Here is a 20,931-nt window from a genome sequence, read left to right as displayed (position 1 = left end):
CTGCAGCTGGGATTTGAACCAGTCCATCCTGCAAAGAAAAGATCCTAGGGCAACATTTTATATGGGAGGCCCAGGACTGAAAGGGGACACCGTGGCCTGAACTACTCCGGTCTTCCCAGTACACAAGTTGAAAAAACACCTAAAAAAAACTAAAAAACAAAACCCCCCCCAAAAAAAAAAAATCTCTAAAAACAAACCACCAACCAAAACTGGGTCACAAGTTTGGCTGGTGCTCAGGTTTTTTCAAATGTATTTCTTGCACTCCTGTTTCTGCTAATGTTTGTTAGTTGGTCATTTAGGATCCTGGCTCATCTCAAGACAGATGCAAGCTATCTTTCTAGAAGAGCAATCCTTCCATGTATCTAAACAGCTCTTAAGCCATATTTGAAGAGTCTGGTGCTATATAACTTTGCTAGCTCATTCCTGGGAACAGGTAAAGCTGCTAGTTCTTTTGATTTTAAAAACACAAAAGGTTTTTATGTACATGGGTTCAGTGTTTGGAATAAACGTTTTGTAAGTTGTTTCATCAGAGAAAAGTGAAACTTCCTGGCCACTCCCTTGTTTGTGGCTTGGTCTGTTCGATCCTTGTTGTAATTTGTGGCCTTGCAGCCTCTCCCTTGGTGACATCAATATGTGTGGGTTGTTTTTTTTTTTTTTTTTTTTGCTCAGAGATGGGATTAATTTTATTTCTTCAAGGCCTTACACTGGCCTAAGAAGTCTGTCTGAATTGAGAACCGTCGTCTCTCACATGACAAACAAGCAGGCTTCCAAGGTGCACCAGTGCACAAAGATTTTTTTTTCCTATACATGATTGAAGTGGCTTTTGAGGCTCCCCCCCCCCCCCCCGAAGATTTCATGTTGTCACAAAAAGTGACTGCATTCTCACTTCCCCCACCCTCTCTCAAAAAGAGTGTATCCCACTCCCAGAACACTATCTTTAGTTGCAATTTCTTTAGTCTTTCATTAACTTGACTAATTATTACCTTGAAAGGCTTTTGCTGTCCCTTCCCTGTAGCTATTTTAAAGCTGCTGCCTTTTTCCTCCAGATTTTATTATAGAGTTACCTGAGGCAGTGTTCTGAAACTTTTTTTTTTTTTTTTTTTTTTTTAATAGGTCACTTAACCCTGCCCCACTCAATTGTTCTTCTCTAATACTGTTAACCTTCCACTGGTATAATAATTTGTAAATATTTCCTCTCCAGATTGTAGAACCACTTAATGACTTTTGTTTCAGATGCTTTTCCTCCCCCTGTACAGTCAATGACTAACACCCTTCTGGGCAGAATATATGATGGGCTATGGAGCAGCAAGCCGCTGGTTGTGTACTGAATCTCTCTATTGTGTGGAAACTGGGTACTGGGCTAGATGGGCCATTGGTATGGCTATTCTTATGCTCTTATGCGAGTGCTGCATGGCACTCCTAGTGAGAGAGTTCATATTTCAGAGTTAGTGTGGCAGTGTCATGGTAACAGTGGCCTCCAAATATGGGGAATGTGTGTATTTGGTTTTATTTTTGCCCATTTCATATTTTTGGAAGGGAAGGGGTAACAAGGTGGATACATTTTTCTTGACTATTTTTTGGGAATTAACACTCCCATCGGGTCAAAAAAAGTTTCACTGAACCATGAGTTGCATTAGTGACCTTTAGTAAAATTATGTCATTTTCTTGGTGGGTCAGGGCTGGGCCCAGTTTTCATGAGGAAGGTATTTACCAAAGATTACATACTTTGCACTTTTACTTTCTGGCCTGGACTGTCTTATTGAGTGAAAGGAGGTTCTGAACCAAACTTCAACTTAGATTCTTCATTCAAGAATGCAGGTCTGTGTTCATCTTCAAATACAGGCAGAGATAAAGCAGAAAGAATAGTTTTTCATCAGTTTCTTCAGGGTTCTCTGTGCCTTTAGGCAAGGCTTTGGAGTCTGTACACCAAACCTTCTTCTATTTTTCTGCTGTCTGTCACCAACTGATATTAGGCTTTACATATTTTTTTTTTGTTTGTTCCAGATAGCTCTAAAATCCTGTATCAGTAGGAAACTGTGGAATCTCCTCCCTTGGCACAATCCTCCTGCAGAAGTCCCACCATGATCAAAACTAATAGCGCATACAAATTTGCATGTTATTCGTTTCTGATCGGGGCTTTAATTCCCTTGTGTTGTTTCGGTGATAATTTTTCAGAGCTGTTCAGAACAGCAGAGGGAATTTGATCATTGGCCCCTGAGGGCACTACAGGTGAAGTTGTTAGTGGATGGAGTACCCTAATGGTTAGTGTAGCAGGCTTTGATCCTGGAGACCTGGGTTCAATTTCCACTGTAGCTCCTTGTGACCTTGGGCAAGTCACTTAACCCTCCATTGCCCCAGGTACAAAAACTTAGATTGTGAGCCATCTAGGGACAGAGAAAGTACCTGCATATATTTGTACAGCACTGTGTACATCTAGTAGTGCTATAGAAGTGGTTAGTAGTTGGGTGGACTGGTATCTGTCAATACCTGAGAATCTTCTGAATACATTTGTCTGTAACTAGATCCTTCAGTGGACCACCTCCTGCTTCAAAGGGACGTTACCAGATGAAGCCCAGACTTGAAAATGGTGTGCATGAAGGAAAACAGCCTGAAGACAGAGTGGGGGAGGGTAAAACTTGTTAGATCTTGACATAATGGCAATCAGAGCAGACAATGTACCAAATTGGTTCTGCATTCTCTCTATAGCTCCTAGGTTGCTGTGAGTAGGAGAACCAGTTTTACTGATGCAAGTAAACTGTCACCGGGACCCCTGCTTCTGATGCTGCTCAATTCAGGAAATTGGTGTCCAATATGACTAAGAAGTTGCCTTGCCCCTGGTTCCAATCTGTTTGGGTTTTCAAGTTTCCTCTAATAAATATTCATGAGAACAAGAATGCATACAAATCTCTGGCCTGGAATTTGTCTACTTGTGCTGGGAACAAAGACACTGGCTCTCCGGATGGGGGGTGGGGGCCTTCCTGTTTCTTGTGACACATTCCTGAGGCAGGATATTGAAGATGTTAACTTATTTTATTTATCAGACTTCTTCCTCAATAGTAGTAATGTTTTAAAAGTGAAATGAACCAGTGGGTTGGAGTTTGGTAGGCCTGCCGAGGGGGGGGGGGGGGAGATACACATATATATATATCTCTTTCTTCCCCCCCCCCCCCCCCTGGCAGGCCTACTAAACTCCAGCCCACTGGCAGGGACCTCCCTCCAGGGCCTCTGGAAAAATCTATCGCTACTGTTCTTGTAATACCCTATTACATATATGTATTATATCAAACATATAAACGGCGAGTGACCGTACTCACTCTCAATACATGATGACGGGGGGAGGGCGGGACAGAGAGGGAAAGTGCGCGAAGGGGAGGGAACCGCCGAGGTCGCTGCCACCCCTCCACCCGGCCCGTCTCTTCGTTGGCCTTCCTTCCCTGCCTGTGTCCTGCCCTCGCCGACGTCACATCACACGAGGGCGGGACACAGGCAGAGAAGGAAGGCCGACGGGAGCTCAGCTGATCTGCTGTTCCAGAGATGTAAGTTGAATAGCGAAGAGACGGGCCGGGTGGAGGGGTGGCGGCGACTCGGGGGGGGGGGGGGGTACCGGCAGCGGCGAACTCGGGGGGAGGGGGCAGCGGCGATCTAGTAGCCTGTTTTAACGGACTCAACGGCTAGTATAATATATAAACAGGGACAAGATTTTATCATGGCTTTGCCTAACAACAATTTGAGGGTTTTTTTTTTTTGGTGGTTTTAATTTTTTTTTCCAGATTTTTGATCTACTTTTTGTGGAAACAAGGCAGAACTTCTGTCTGTGATGACACAGCTCCCAGATCGATCACCTGCTCCACTAGGTTCTCTGGTATACTCCCCCCTCCCCCAATAGCGTTGCTAAAGATCCTGTTCGCATCGCAGTTGGACCCATTTCACCGAAGCTCATCTGGGAATCAGAGGGGGGAGGCTAGTGGGTCCTCCTGTCCTCAGCAAAGCTTCACTGTCCAAGCTGGGGCTCTACCCTGCCCTGGCAGCAGAAACGCCCAGTAACGGAGAGGCTACCACATGAGATGTAATGGCGGTTTGTCGCAATGAACTAGGAGCCGCTGGAGAGGGAGGAACTCCTCGCAGCTTCCCTCTGCGCTTATGCATCATGGAATATTACACTGAAGAAACAGGTAATAAAACCCCAGCGCGGGAGCACCTAGCACTAGTATCTTACTCAAAAGCCATCTTGGTTGCCCCATTGCTGCTGATAACCTGACTAAAACATATGGTGAGTCTTCTGAAGTGGTCTGGCTTTCCTCCCCTGCTGCTGTATGTATTGAAAACATTGTGCTGTAAATGCCCTCAAAAGGAGAAATTACTTTTTAAAGTCATGTGTCAGAAGAACTCTCTCTTTTCCTGGCACTGCTGAGTCTTTCTGGCACAATAGCCAGTTGTCAGGCCTTGAACCTAGAAGACTGTATAGGATTACAGAGATATTTCCGATCTTATGAGCCACGCTTCTGTTAAGGCATGTTTTTCATCTGAAATGTTTAGACAACAGAAATGTGAAGCATACTAGATTGGTGGTTTAGAAAAATTGGCAGAAAAGGATCAGTTTATTTCCCCCCCCCCCTCTCCAGTTTGCCCATTTGTGCCTGTTTTATTGTGCCCTTGCAGGTCTTAGGGCTGGCTTAGGGTTTAGCAAACAGGCCAGTTGTCCTGGGCCCTCATGTCACAGGAGGCTTCAAGCCTGCCTTAAGCTGAAGGAGGCATAGCCTGCAGGTGGGCTTTGGGGGCCTGCTTTATAGTTACTGCCCTGGGCCCCAGCTCTGGTGGTCTTCCTGCCTGCAACAAAGTTCCTCTAGTATGTGTCCCGACTGTTTGTAGCATCTTCCCTCTGCTGGAATCCTGCTCTGATAGCGCTAAATGGAACAGCTGGTGTTTTTGATTTTGCCTACCTGTTATTACATCCCCTGTACTGTTCTGGCCTGCTGTTGTGACTCTTATACCCTAGTGCACATGTCCTGGTAAAAGGTATCGGGACCTAGTGAAACACATATCCAGAAACATTTGTGTTTGGTGGTACCACTGACCACACAGGTGCTGTTTTTTGTTTTATTTTTTTTTTGTTTGGGTTTTTTTTTGGCTACTATTATATGTAGAATACCCAAATGTATCCTGCCATAAAAGGGACCTGGTTTGGGATGGGATGACTGGCAAAAAAAAAAAAAAAAAAAGATACATTCAGTGGTGAAATTCAGTAACTGAGCATGTAACTATTAAAATGCTGAAGAGATTGATGACAGTATGTATCATTTTGTCCTTAGTGAATACTTTTTCCTATTCGAATCTTTGTGTATTTATGCTGTGGATTTGCTTTCTTTGTACTGTCATTAATTAATTAAAAATGTTGAAACTAAAATGCTGAAGAGAGAATTAGGCCTAACTTTAAATGTTTAGGCTGGGCGTTTAAAGTTTTATACATAGATTTTCAAAGTTGGTACTTATGGATAATGCCGATTTATCATATAAACATTAGAAAAAATGTTAAGTAATTAACAGTGAATGCATTGCTCAATATTGACCTGTTTGTGTTTAGGCTCAGTGGTGGTCTCTCGTGCATTGGAACCTTGCTTTGAAGGAACAGCTCCTTTTCTGGCCTTCAACTGGCACTGAAGCCTTAATGAAACAACTCCTATCTGGCCTGTTTACTCTGCATCAACCAGCAAGAGAGGCTTTCTTTTGTGTTATATGATTAGGCGCTGTTCTTTGCTTTTGCACAGGATAGCACAAATAAGGAAAGGAAGAAGAGTTGGTTGTGATGGCAGATCATTTAGATGATTTCTTTCCAACCTCAGCCAATGGTGTTTTTCTCTCGCTGTGGTAGCACTATTCCAACTGATACTAAAGGGAGAAATTATATTTGCAAAGGGATATGCTTCATCTCCACAGCCATATAGCATTTTGGTGAAATCCGTTAACGGGTGGTGGTGTATGATGCTTAATTCTTTCCTGTTTTCCCCAGGTGACCGTCCCCCCATAGCCAGAGCTGATACAGATGTGCGGGTGCAGCCCCTGAGGTCCGTGACTCTGAGTGGCATTGAGAGTTGGGATGATCAAGGGATTGATAGCTATGATTGGCAGCTGATCAGTGGTGACCCGTCTGTGGTGACAGAAGTAAGTGAAGGAAGGCTTCAGCTCTTTGTGTAACACACCTCTGTTGCTGCTTTTAATGACCAGAGAACAGGGGCCGCAATCTCTAGTATTCCCATGGTTGCCCTTCCCCGACTGTGCAACCACTATCAAATTGAGCGAGTTTATATCAATTTTATTATTTGGAGATAGGGAGGGGAAGTGCCTGAGTTTCTATTCCAATATTTTTCTGTACTTCCAAGGATTATGAACCTCTTGATCCATTTTTATAACTGAGTGCACAGCCTGTAGGAGAAGAGGGAAAAGCCAGAGAAGCAAGGGGCAGTGCTCCCCTGTAGATGATGGTCGAATGCTACATATTCGTGTCTTTGAGGTAGTCACCTAAGGATAAATGGAACTTTTATTTTATTTAATAAATATAAAATATAACCAGATATTTAAGAATGTCATAGAAAATTGACAGCCCTTAAGAAAAAACTAAGTACATGTCCATAAAAGTGTGAAACTTGTACATTTTTTAAGAGAACTTATTGTGGTTATGTGAGAGATTCTTAACCCTAGAACCAAAAAGCTCAAAACAAGAAAACAGGATATTATGGTAAAAAGATAAAGCACAAAATCGGCATTGATGTGGTTTGTGAAACCACATCATCGTGTGATATTGACACTTTTATTGCTAATCAAGTGTTAGTATCGCAGGATGATGTGGTTTCATAAACCATTATTATCCAGACAGTTCAGCCTAATTTCTACAAGGAAGACTTCATTGTTCCTGAATTTCAACTGTTTATTGCAACATACTTACTGATGCAGAAGCTGAAGAATGAGTTAATTTATTGTAGAGGTGGAGTTAAGGGGCAAAATAAACTTAGGAAGTTGAGATATATGTACAGTATAAAGGAATTGGGCAAAAGATGATTTCAAGCCCTGTCACCAAAGAAGTTGGAGAAGGGCGGAGCAGCACTGCATACTCGGAGCCAGAATGGAGATTCTGGCTTGTTGGGAGCAAGAAGAAAACCCACAAGGCTAAAGATTGAGAACGAGGATTTTAAACTGTATTTTATATTGGATTGGCAGCCAATGGTAATAAAGGAGAGATGTAACGTGTTCAAATGTATTTACTTATTTTTTTGAAATTTACACACTGCCTACAATCTAAGCAGTGTCCAAATCAACATATGCAAATTAAAATGATCAAATCACAACACACACATCGGTGCTACTCCATCTGTCCCATCATTACAGAAGGGCTTCTTTTATCAAGCTGCTCTAGCTGTTCCCACACGGCAATGCCGACGAAGCCCATTCAAACTGAATGGACATTGTCAGCATTACCGCACTGGGGACCACTAGTGCGGTTTAATAAGAGGCCCTTAGTCCTAAGCAGCTTCTTAAATTGCTGGTACTGGTACTCGGTAAAAACAGCAAAAAAGTACCAGGAGTCTTCACAAGTGGGGCAAAAAAACCTTTTAATTGTACATCATATATCATTGACCCGACATGGGTCATGTTTCGGCACGAAGCGCCTGCATCAGGGGTCGTTTGATTATCAAAATTGAAGAGAAGAACTGAAAGCTGAATTCACATCAAGCGTGATTAAGATCCGCACCAGTTATAAGCACAAAATGCCTGCTTGCTCCGTTCATTTCAGATAATTATAATCAAACAACCCCTGACGCAGGCGCTCTGCGCCGAAACAAATCCCGTGTCAGGTCAGTTAAAGGTTTTTGCCCCACTTGTGAAGGTTCCTGGTACTTTTTTTTTTTTTTTTTTCTTTTTTTGCTGTTTGGACTTTGTTTTGTGCTTTGAATCCCTCTCTTTGTTTCTACTGGTACTCAGGTAACACATAATACTCCCTGAACCAAAGCTCAGGATATTGCTGTTCTGGGGTGGGGTGTTCATTATCTCTATATTCAAATTGTTTCAGGTGGTTACGTGGTCATTCTTTGCTTGTTTCTCTGTGAAGCTCTCCACTTTTTTCTGTGCTTGTGGGCTGAGGCACTTAAATGAAATGCTTAGCTCATTAAGGTGGCACTTTGGTGAAAGACTTACTGCAGTGAAATGCAAGATGTGGGCTGAGCTTTCAAGAGCCAAGGAGAGAATGCCATTCAGTGTCAGCTTCTGAATCATAACGTGTAGTAATTGAAGGTGTGTTTAGAAAAAATGTATTAGTCAGTGAAGTAAACGGATATAACTCTTTCTTTACAATAGCGAATCAAAGGTCTGGTCTACTTTTCTTTTGGCTGTATCATTTCAGCTGGGAGGCATGTTTCTTGGTTTAAAGAATCGCTTGCCAGCCTGATATTTCTACACATTTAGCATTATATGGTACTTCAATTCCAAGTTTATTCATTGATAATCCACCAATTGGGATTACCGTTTTGGTGGTTTACAATAAAACCAAGTAGACAGCATAGCAAGAAGAAGAAAAAAGTAGAAGTTAGAAATCTCAGAGAGAGAGAGGAAGTTCTACATTCCAGGTTCAAGCCAACCACCAAATCCACATTGTCCCACGATGGACAAAAGTTCTAACGGGGATGATCAGAAGCAAACGCTGGCGCTAGAGGCTGTTAGCGCCATACTAGTGCCGGCGTTTGCTACCGCCCCATGATCAGAGCCCTCGAGCGTGTGAAACAATGCACTCGAGGGCTCTGAATGCAAGTAGCATGCAAATGCATGCTAAACACAGGGCATTAGGTATTCTTCCCCAATGATCAGCGGCAAGCGCGCCAAAGATTGGGTCGCTGGCTGTAGCAAACCCTACGCCTGCTCCAAGCTGGTGTTGGGGTTTGCAGATCATTGGGGAGGAATGGTGAGCCTTGTCCAGCATGCATTTGCATGCTGGCAGGTCTCCATTCCCCCCAACAAGCAAACCTGCCAGCGACAGGGGGCTGGGGGTCCTCTTGACTGCCGTTTTTTTTTTTAATTCCCCCCCCCCCCCAAACCCCCAGCAAATGGTCCCTGGAACAGCGCGGGGCTTTTGATCATCTGTCTGTAAATGAGAAACCCGTTTTAGTTGCTGAATGCATCCACAAACAAGTCTTAAGCACCTTCTAAACCTTTTGGAATGGTGTTTCTAATCTCAAATAGAAGATCAGATTTTGTTAAGCTAATTTCTGTTTTGATAAAACTGTAGCAGAGATTTTAAATCACAGAGCCTAATATTACATGTGTCTACTTTTTCTTCCATATGTTTATTTGTTTTCTCTCCATTTCTGGGCTGCCTAAAACCTAAGCAGATTACAATAAAAACATACACAATCTAAAAACATAAGAAAACCACCTCCCCCATATTCCAGTAATACCACACATCCTGCATTATATTCTGACTTACCCACTAATAGCCTGCAAGAGGAGGGAGGTTTTAGCAGTTTCTTAAAATTAGAGATATCGGTGACCACACATGTGTACTGGCAGCTTTGCGCCATAGCAAAGGGCTCACAATAGGAAGGGCAGCAGCTCTTACTGTGGCAAAGTACAACCTCGCCGAAGATGGTAATAAGAGCTCTGATGTCCCATGTGCTCGAGAGGGGGGCACAGATTTTTAATCTACCATGTATAATGGGGAAGTACCATTCAGAGCTCTGTGAATAAGAATCAAAATCTTGACCCTGATCCTATACTAATAGGGAGCCAGTGCAGACTAAGCAATCAAAGATAAAATAATATGCTCATATCTAGATAACCCAGTCACCAATCTGGCTGCTGCATTTTGTATAACCTGAAGTGCCTTACCATATGCCTGTGATATAGCCAGGTAGAGAGCATTATAATTGCTTGCTTGTTTTGGTAAAATTTCATTCTTGCTGCTCAAAATCCCTTTTTATTTATCCTTGTACAGAGGAAGGGATTAGATCAGATCGAGGTGTCCAACCTGCTTCAAGGACAGTATGTCTTCCAACTCACTGTCACCGACACCGCAGGGCAGCAGAGCTCCACCAGAGTTACCATCACTGTCCTCACTGCAGCAGAGACGGAGGGTCAGTACAGATCACTGCTCTAGAAAAACCAGAAGAAACTGTAGAAAGATTGATCATGCTGGGCGCTGGTGCTGGGCACTGGCTACTGAAGGCACAGGCGCAATAATCTTTGGCTCATGACAAAAGATGGTGGTGATGATATTCTCATCTACCACTTAGTCTCCCTCCTTCCTTTACTTCTAATCTCTGTCCCTCTTACTAGTCATCCAAATTTTCTTCCTGACTCATGGTGGTGGCTGGCTTTCCCCACTCCTACTGATGGCAGCTGGGGAGAGGGATGAAGGAGATGGTACTGCTGCAGAGAGCTGATGGCAGTAGTGGATCAAATAAGGTAATGGGGAAGTGGGCAGTACTCCTGAGCAAGAGGAAATTTTCTGGAGCAGTCTTGGAATTGTGGCAAATAGGAATCCAAATCCTCAGGTTCTGCAGTGGTGAAGGAACGTGGCTGTTCACTGTGGAGTCCTGGTTACGGGCTTCCTGAAGACAAGTATCCACACTTCAGTGTGTTAGTAGTGCCTGGCTCTTGTGCACAACAGAGACGTCAAAAGTGTCAGTTACACACATAAGCATACGAAATGCTATTCCGTAAGGTCACGCATAAGTGCTGTAGTGCACAATTGCAAGGGGCTTATATGTTGGCAGAGAATGGCTGGGCAAAGGGTGTGTCCAATTTACACACGTAATTTATAAAATACCATGTTTCTGCCATTGACCTGGCGTGCCAAATCATGCTTATGCCTGTATTGTATAACGACATCTTGGTGCACAGATGTTACAGAACTTAACGTGCAACACCTGTGACAAATGGAGATGCCAGTTATAGAATTGCCTCCTAAGTATTTTCCTCTTCCACACTAATATATCACCAGCATTGTATAAATGATTGCAAATGGTTATAGAAAATGAGATCCCCAGTGGTCTTGCGCAAGGTATATATCCCTCTTGAATAGTATAGGAAAATTGTTAGCTCGTTAATGAGCCTCTCTCTCCTTGTTGTCTTTGAGAAGGTAACATGAACACATGCACAATAAGATCTACTATTAGTGAATCTATTGGTACTGCAGCAGCAATCGTGGTTTCTTCAGATGCTCTATGGACTGATTTTCTCTAATGCTGACTTTTTTTGTTTTGTTTTCTCCCTCATTTCAGAGCATTGCCTTGCTCCTGCTAAGGTGGGTGTGTGTCGAGGCTCCTTCCCACGCTGGCATTACAATTCAAACTCTCAGGCATGTGAGGAATTCATCTTTGGTGGTTGCAAGCCAAATAAAAACAATTACTTGAGGGAGCAGGAGTGTAAACTTGCCTGTCAAGATATCTCAGGTGAGGGGCCTCCACTTCTAACTGTAGAGTCTGTTTTTCTTTTTTTTTTTTTTTTCAGCCTCTTGTTTCTTGGCGTCCATATTTTAAGTACATGTCCAGAATGGGGAGGGGGATTAGACTGTAGTCCTAATAGATTTGAACCTCTTTCTTGAGTATACCATGGGGCAGATGTAAAACAAAACCCATGACTGGAAAGGTAAGAGACGGTGTTTGAGTGTGTATTTTAAAAGAAAAACTTACAGTTGTCGGTGAAGAAGCTGACAAAATTACCTCCTACCAATCTTCTTACCCTCCATGCTCTTCCCCTACCTCTTCTTCATCGCTCCACTTCCTTACCTATCCCTATCCTTTCTCTCATACCTCTTTTATCCCATTTACCCTTGTTCATTTGTCCTACCACATACCTCCTTTGTTGATTCAGATACTACAGATTGTATTCTCTTGTTACTATGTAAGCCGCATTAAGCCTGCGATGAGCGGGAAAGCGCGGGATACAAATAAATAAATATAGACTCTTTCAAAACCTATATCCAGCAGACACCCATGCTGTGTGCTGGCCATCAAGTTCCCTTACTGCCCAGTCTGCACCAGTATCTGCCAAATGTAATTTTGCTTCCCCACTGAAGTGCTGTCAGGGTTTCACTTGGATATAGCTTATATTAGCACTCATGTTGAAAGCGGTAAGATTTAGTCCTGCTCTGAGGCTCTTTGAAGCAGAGATTAGGCATTAAATATTCACTGCATTTTTGCCCCTTTCATTTCATGTTTATGGAGTCATCTGATCACAGTTACTTCTACAGACTGAGTTGGTTGATGGAGTGGGAGGAACTGGTTCATTTCCAGGCTAGTTTCATAGTTGTCTAAAGAGGAGAGAAAAGGCCGATTGTGTTCCAATTTCAAAGTTGAATTTTTAGTGTTTTATGGAAGGGAACATGCTTATGTAATTAGTTTTTCTGCAATCCATGATGTTTGAGGCAGGGCCTAGTGGTCGTTTTAAACAAAAGTCTCTGGCAGAACTACCAAGCTATTGGGAGTACTTTGAAAAGCCCAGGGCAGAAGTGGACCCTCAGGCTCTTGCTCTTTCCTCATATTCCTTTGAGGTTGTTCCCAGCGGCTCTTCTCGCAGCTTAGCCAAGGACCCACCTCCTTGCAGCACTGACTGGTTGGAGGTGTGTGATTGGCAGACTAAGACTTTGTACTGCCTGGCACTGGGTAGGTCAATTTAAATGGTCGAAAAGCATCAGCAAGGATAACAAAATAGCAGTACAATAAACCTAGCTGTCCTTAATAATTACTTTCTCTTTGTTATTCTTTGAATTCCAAAATTAGTTCCAAATCAGTTCCAACCAACATGACAATTTCGTTAGAAAATTCAGCTGTTTGTTATTGCAAATTTCAATATATATTTTCAACTTGTGCAGACATTCTTCAATATGTAAAGACATTTTAAAACTTTTCAAAATTGTAAACCTTTAACAGTTATCACATTTTGCAGTGCACGGACACCTCCACCAACATGCGGCATGTTTCGCAAATTGCTGCCTCAGGATGTGGTCCGCCAAAACTGAAAATTAAAATCGTCAGTCAGAACAGTGAATGTGTAATCATAAAACAGACTAAATATAATCTTTACATACCTTATACTCGCACATACTGCATCGGTGCCTGCCATATTCTGTTGCTATCGCACCAATATTCAGCAGAAGTTATAAGTCACATGACTCTGTACACCAATGAGATATCACCTGGCCTGTTTTATAAAATGACTTTGTTTCTATGTGGGACTACATTTTTTTTTTCAATCAAAGTAGGTCATATTTCTGTTTTATGTATGAGGCTTCACTTACCACAAGGTGACAAGGTAAGAAGGTCACACAGCAGGGGCTTGTTCCAACTTTCAGCAATTTCTTTATTTCCTAGCTTACCTCCTGTGTGAGCTGCTTGGGACGCTGGCCCTGGTATCATAAGGTATAAACCTGAATCATGCAGAACCAGTAGCAGGAAGCAAGTGAAAAGGGAGACAGGAAAGTGGGGAGGAGGATGGTAGTGTTGAATAGATGTATTCAGTATGATTTGTAATAAGTATCCTCCTGTCCTCTGTCTCTCTATCAGGCCCTTCAGAACCAACCAGCAGGCGAGAGAGTCCAGGTAAGATTCCGCCTTGCTTCCAAATGCACCAGGGTCAAAGAATGTGTTTTGTGGGAGTAAAGAAGCTAAGTATTCTGTTCCCTCTCATTATTCCATCTTTCTATTCCAGGGGTGATAGAAGGCCACAACCCAGTTGGGTTTTCAAGATTTTCATAGTGAATATGCATGAGATTGATTTGCATGCACTGCTTCCATTGTATGCAAATAGATCTAAATATTTATTGTGGAAATCTTGAAAACCTAACTGGGTTGTGGCCTTCAAAGATGGTGGTTGCCCACTCCTGCTGTAGTCCAACACTTAACAACAAAATTCTGAAAATATAAATTGCAATATTTTGCATAAATATCTGAATTGATCATGACTAAGACTGAGCATCTTATCTTTCCCCCTAAACCCACCTCTCCTCTACTCCCATTCTGTATGTCTGTGGACAACGCACTCTCATCAGCTCATAACCTTGGGGTCATCTTTGACTCCCCTTTCTCAGCACATATCCAACAGACTGCTAAAACCTGCCGTTTTTCTCTATAACATCTCCAAAATTCATCCCTTTCTTTCTGCACGCACCACCAAAATCCTTACCTACTCTTTCATTATCTCCTGCTTTAGACTACTGCAACTTACTTCTCACAGTTCTCCCACTAAACCTCTCTCCCCTTAAATTGTGCAGCAGAATTTTGAACAGATTGATCTTCCACCAATGTCCCTACACTCACATAACCTCTCAGCTCAAGTCACGCCATTGGCTCCCTATCGGTTTTCATATGAGGGTTGATATTCAACAAAGAAATGGTTTTTTTTGGGTTTTTTTTTTTAATTTTGTAAAGTTTATTGAACAAACCATATAAAAGTTGCATTACAATGTCTCATCCTAAATTCTATTAACATCCATCATTCCCTCCTCTGAACCTCAGGGTACAGATAAATAAGCATTAAAGAATGTCTCCTCCATTTTCTCCCACCCTATATTCACCCCCATCCCCCCTCCCCACTTCCCCCCCCTTACAGGTCTTTCCCCAATATTCGGTCAAAGTGTTTCTATTCTTCAGCCTCCGAATTAAACCTCCGCCGCCTTTTATCTGTCAATTCCTCCATCACTATTAGTCCCCTAATCTTTCCAATCCAATTTTGCACTGTGGGTCCCTTGTCTTGCTTCCAAAACGCAGCTACTATAGATTTTGCAGCCGCTAGGCCTATCCTCTTAATCCTTTGTTCCCATTTCACCCCTCTCTGGTTCCCCCACCCTAATAGGCACCATTTCGGGTCACATGGGAATAGAGTGTCTAAGGCTTCTGTCAATAGCCCTGTAACACCCTCCCAAAATTTCTGTATTAACACACACTCCCACCATACATGATAAAAAGTGCCCTTTTCCGCCTTACACCTCCAGCATGTATCCGAGGCTCCAGGGAACATTGCTTTCACTTTCTCCGGCGTATAGTACCATCTGCTCAGTATTTTATATGCATTTTCTTTGAGTAGTACACATACGGAGGCCTTTTTGACCTCTCTACACACTCACCCCATTCAGAGTCAGTCAGTTCTTGCTTCAAATCCCTCTCCCAGGCCTGCAAATACTGGTGTTTTACAAATTGTGACCCCCTTATATGATCATATAGCCTAGAGATTCCCTTCCCCCATATGTCTTCCATATTTTCCTTTTCTACTAATTTATCTTTAACCCACCTGATGGATATTATGTAGTGCTTTACCTGCATGTAAGCGTAGATATCAGAGGGTGGTAGCTCATAGGCCTCCCGCAATTCTGCGAATGGTTTAATTCCCTCTTCTGTCAACAAATCTCGATAACGTATCAACCCCTTATGGAACCATGTTTTAAACACCCCACCTTGAGTCCGAGCTGGAAAACCCGGGTCCTGCTTGATCCAAGCAAATGTAGATTTAGTCCTAGATCCCCTAAGCCTGTGTTTTAAAGTACCCCATAAAGCTAGAAGATGTGATACAAAGGGATTTAGAGTTAACCTCTTATATGAATTATCCGGAATCGAGGCTCATAACAGTCCCTCCAATACTCCTTCTTGGACAAAGATCTGCTCTAATTTTGTTATTGGAGATCTACTTTACCCCAAACAGCTATTTGCTTTAGCTGTGATGCCCAGTAATACCAGAGAATGTTTGGTATTCCCCTCCCCCTTTGGTCAGGTGTACCCCACATTATTTTCCGTGCCAATCTTGCTGGTTTCCCCCCCCCCCCCCCCCCCCCCCCAAACGAATGTTCCTATATCCGCTTGCAGCCTCATTAACTCCCTCTTAGGTACCGGGATTGGTAATGTTTGAAACAAAAATAGAAGCCGGGGTAGAATATTCATTTTTACTGACGCAATACGACCCCACCATGAAAGCCACCCCTTTTGCCATTTGATCATATCCCCCCGCACTTCTTTCTGTAAAGGTATATAATTTAATTGATATAATTTATTGAGATTCCACAGGATCTGTATCCCTAGATACCTGAAACTGTCCTTAGCTATTTTAAATTTAAACGCCTCTTTTATTCTTTCTTCCTCAACTTCTGGTATAGTGACCCTCATCACCTTGGACTTATCATAGTTCACCTTAAATCCCAATACCCAGCCATAATCTTTCAGCTCTTTAATCAAAGAAGGCAATGTGGTCATAGGGGATGAGATATAAAATAAAACATCGTCCGCGAAAAGTGCAATCTTATGCTCCTTAACTCCCATCCGAACCCCCCGGACCTCTTGGAGCAAGCGGAACCTCTGAGCAAATGGCTCTATGGCTATAGCGAATAATAATGGGGAGAGCGGGCACCCTTGCCTAGTTCCCCGCTGAATATCAAAGTGCTCGGAGTACCCTCCATTAACTTTAATTTTGGCTACCGGATGGGCGTATAGTTTCCTCAACCAACCTGTGAGACTTTTCCCCATCCCCATTTGTGCCATGCTTTCCCATAGGAACTCCCAATCCGCCCTATCGAATGCTTTCTGTGCATCGATCGCTAGAAGTGTTAGGGAGTCCCCTCTCCTCTGAGCTCCCCACTTGATATTTAGAGTTCTACGAATATTATCTGCTACTTGCCTATGTGGCACGAATCCCGCTTGATCTTCATGGATCAAGAATGGTAAGAGCTTGCCCAAGCAGTCTGCCATCACCTTGGCCAAGATCTTGACATCAATGTTCAGCAGGGAGATCGCACAAAGCTGGATCCTGCCCTGGCTTGAGGAGCACTGTAATCCCTGCCGCATGCTTACTTATAGCCATCTCTTCCCCAATAAAGCAGGCATTACCCATTTGTACCAGTAGGGGAGCCAATTCTTGTCTAAACACTTTGTAATACTTCCCCGTGTATCCATCTAGCCCCGGCACTTTCCCTCCTTTTAATCCCTTGATGACTCCTAACACTTCCTCCAATGTTATAGAGGCTTCTAAACTCACCCTTTGGGTATCTGTTATTTTATTGAGACCCAAATCCCTTATATAATTCCGCTTCTCCTCCAGACTTGCCCCTTCTTCTTTGGAATACAGTTTCATATAATATTTCACAAACTCTGCCCTAATATCTCCATCCTGATCCAGAAATGGTTCTTAGCTAGTTAAATTTCCTGTTTGGGACTAACTGATCATTTTCAGCAGCATTTAATCAGTTAGTGCTGAACTCAAAACTGGTTATTATAAGTACATTCACTCTGCAGCTCCTTGGTATCTCTCCTGTCTTCTCTCCCTACACCCCTCCATTCATCACTAAGTCATTCTTATCTGTTCCCTTCTCTTCTACCGCCAACTCCAGACTCCTTTCCTGCCAAATTGCTGTGCCTTACACCTGGAATAGACTTCCTGAGTCAGTACATTATGCTCCATCTCTGGTCCTTCTGAAATCCAGGCTACAAGCCCATCTTTTGAGGCTGCTTTTAACTCCCCCTTAATCACTCATAATAAATGTAGATACTCCCTAATTTATTTACCGCCTTTTTGAAGGAATTCACTAAAGGCGATGTACACAAGGAATAAGTCAAACTTAAGCAATAGACAGTCTTATTTGTTTGACTTGAATAGATTGTAAGCTCTGTGGTATGGAGATCCTCTTACATGTGTGTACATCTGGTAGCGTTCTAGAAATGACTACAAGTAGTAGAATAATACAGTATAAATATGGCAAAATAGAGCAATTGATAAAATTGTAGATACTAAGTCCGTAAAATACTGAAAATTCTAGTCACTTGCCTCTCCTGCTTTCTCTCATTCACACTCTCCTCTTTTTTTTTTTGTTTTTTTTTTGTTTGTTTGTTCCACATTATTCCACTCCCCCCACCCAGTTATTTTTCTCATTGCAATCCTCCATATTCTACCTCTACCTTCCCTACTTTTCTCTTTCTCTGTTTCCATTATCTTTCTTTGTTCCTTCCTTGTTCCTCTGAATTTGTTGAAGGAAGTTCACAGGGGATGATGATGATGACCTTGTTCCCCATGCCAGTGATCTAACCCTAGCCTCTTGTTCGGATCTTGCTTTCCAAGCATAGATGTAATGTAGAGGGCTTGGATCTCCACAGGGTTGGGAGAAGCAGGATCCCTCGCCTCACCGTATGGGAAGTGGAGGTTGAGATCTTTCGGAGGGAGGGTGGGAGTGTCCCTGCTTCCATACAGGTGGCACAAGGGCTGTCTATGTATTTCCACCACATCTGCCCACTGTTTAAGTCAGTTTAGGGACTGAAGAGATGTCCCGCTTCCCTTTGGCATTTATTTACTGAATCTTTCCTGAGTGCACATAGCTTGCCCACCCTTCCTTTGTAATGATTTTGCCTACCTTGTGTGCCAAGCCAGTGTGGGGATAGTGCGGTCCTTTTAAAATAGTTTGTGAGCACGTGAATGAAAGGGACAAGGCCCTGTTTTATCTAGTGATGCCTGCAGAGAGAAGTACATGATGATTCACTGTGAATTAGGGGCAAGTGGCTGCTGGATTCAAGTTTTTGATTATATCTATTGCGAGTAGCTCACAGATTGTGAGTTACACAAAACTGATCAGAGGGCCGCATGAAGCTACTGGTCGTCACCATCCAAAAAGATAAGAGTATTAATGTATATTAATGGTGAACTGCTATCCAAATTTGGTTAATTTCATTAATTACTCTGTTGGTGTCAGGAAGGAACGCATTTCACCTTGGAAGACAGCTGAATGTTTTCACGGCTTTTTGCTGCCTTCTGGATTGTCACAAACCTAAATCTGGGCAATCTGATGAAGCATGAATATGGTGGACTTCTGGTTTCTTTCCATCAAACTAATTCTAGGGATTACGAGTTTATTCCTCCCTTATGTAATGTTCATTTGGGTGTGACACTTTGTGTATAATACGTGTAATCTCTTTCTGCTGTAGTCTGTGATGGACACTGCCTACCTAGTCAGTTCCAGTGTGCTGATGGCTGCTGTATTGACAGCTCTCTAGAGTGTGATGGAACACCAGACTGTGCTGATCAGACAGATGAAATGTACTGTGATAAATGTAAGTATTAACCCCAGATACTCGAGACTTTTCCTGTCCGCTTAAATAACATTTAAGCTCCTAACCATGGATATTCAGTCGGAGATAACCGGTTATCTCCCGCTGAATATCCCAGTTAGCAGTCAGCAGCTAACTGGTTATATCACATGACATAGCCAGTTAGATGTGGATATTCAGCACCAAACTGGCTATTTTGAGTGGTCAAAACAGGCTGCTTCAATAGCAGGCCTATCTTTTGACTGCTAAAAAGTTAACTGGTTAGCGCTGAATATCGGCGTAGTTGGTTAACTTTTTTTAGTGGCCAAAATAAACCTGGATATTCAGTGCCAGTCACCGGAAACGGCCCAGCATTGACTATCCGTGTTTAACGCTGGCGGCGGACAGCGAATGCGCTGCCCGCCACTGGCTGAATATTGGTCCGAAAATATTTGTTCCATTACGTAGCTTCCTGCTGTTCCAGAGCCTGTGGGCCAGTTGTGTTCATCAACTAGCAAGTAGAGATCGAAAACTGAAAAATGAGCTGAGACATATCTCTCTTGCCATTCAGTCCAGCGCCTCAGTTTTTCCAGCAGGTGGATGGGCACACTTTTCTGGCTCTGAGTGCTTAACTCCTGGTCCAGTTGGTCAACCGGTCCCCAGTTGAGCTTTGCAGGTGGCTTAAGTCTGCAGAGTCATATCTGGAGGTCTTCAGATTCCTGTCTCTGGTGCACCGCAAATGTATTTCTTCCCTCCCTTCACCTCTCCCCTGTTTCCTGTGGTGCTCTCCTTTTCCAGCACAACAACCTTAAAGAAAGGAGGAGGAAAGAGGTTTTACTGGAGAGTGTGGGACGAAGTATCGGCCCTGAGCGTTTCTCATCTGTGGTAAGACTTGTGGAGACTGAACCTGGGGGGAGTAGCTGGTAAGTCCGACTAAAGTTTGACTCTGAACCGCTTGGAGGGCTGCAAGTATTACTTGCTGCAGGGGAGGGATTCTGATTCACCGCTTGTGACAGTGGGGGGTTAGTATAACAGCTTCTGTGGAGGCAGTTAAGCGGTGTTCCCACTGTGGAATCTATTGGCTGGCGTCAGGGCATTGCAGTGTGTGTAAGCTGCAAATCCCGCGGGATTCAGCAGCATGTCTTTCATTGGCGTAGCATCCGAATATGCCAGGATCTTTGGGCTCTCCAGCAGGGCCGGTGCGTAGTCTGATGCAGGAGAACATGGCAACGGGCACCATTTGTTTTCAGGGCTGACTGAGTGAGGAGCAGCCTCTATCTGATCACACGTGGTGCACAGCTGCTATTTTACAGCCTCGGGGCCTGACAGGGCATTCGGCTGCATCAGGATCTCTATTTTCTCCAGAGTTTATATTGCTCCTACACCAGACCTGTTTTTCTGAAGCAGGGATGGTCAAAGTTGCTGCAGGGTGCTTCAGTTTCTCGCCCCGCTGCCCTTGCGGCTCCTTAGAGATCTCGTTTTAGTCCTCCAGGAATAGGCAGAGTAGGCAGATGAGATGATCTCTGCTTCTCCCTCTTTATCGGATGTGGTCTCGGACTATTTAAAGGAGCCATCATTGAAGGAGCTGTTAGAGGAGAGAGATGATCTGAAAGTACCAAGATTGTTTCATAAAGTGGAGCTCAGTACTCTTATTTCTAGGGCCCTGGCAGTACTTTCCATTCAGGAGCCCATTGCTTCAGCGTCAGGAGTTCCATCTTCATTGATCACAAGGGGGCTTGGAGTTCCTTCTAAGGCCTTCCCAATGCATGCAGACATTCAGGACCTGATTACAGCAGAATGGGTCTCATAGGGCTGAGTGGGAAGAACCATGGCCTGCCTCGACCCATTTTTTCCAAAATAGAAAAATAATTTGCAGCTCCCTGGTTACAGCGGT

General features: G+C 43.3%; 1 protein-coding gene across 1 annotated transcript in view; it reads left to right on the top strand.

Moving 5' to 3' along the window:
* Nucleotides 1-20,931, top strand: part of SPINT1 (serine peptidase inhibitor, Kunitz type 1) — an 80,833-nt gene that overhangs the window by 42,957 nt on the left and 16,945 nt on the right. Inside the window, exons 2-6 of the mRNA XM_030214238.1 lie at nucleotides 6,008-6,159; nucleotides 9,977-10,115; nucleotides 11,265-11,435; nucleotides 13,548-13,583; nucleotides 18,936-19,061. Coding sequence (XP_030070098.1) covers nucleotides 6,008-6,159; nucleotides 9,977-10,115; nucleotides 11,265-11,435; nucleotides 13,548-13,583; nucleotides 18,936-19,061 — 624 coding nt within the window. The remainder of the gene's footprint in view (nucleotides 1-6,007; nucleotides 6,160-9,976; nucleotides 10,116-11,264; nucleotides 11,436-13,547; nucleotides 13,584-18,935; nucleotides 19,062-20,931) is intronic.

This window comes from Microcaecilia unicolor, chromosome 9 (genome assembly GCF_901765095.1).
Source record: "Microcaecilia unicolor chromosome 9, aMicUni1.1, whole genome shotgun sequence".
Taxonomy (NCBI): domain Eukaryota; kingdom Metazoa; phylum Chordata; class Amphibia; order Gymnophiona; family Siphonopidae; genus Microcaecilia; species Microcaecilia unicolor.
The sequence above is the reverse complement of the archived record's forward strand: the minus strand, read 5'-3'. Positions and strand labels throughout refer to the sequence as shown.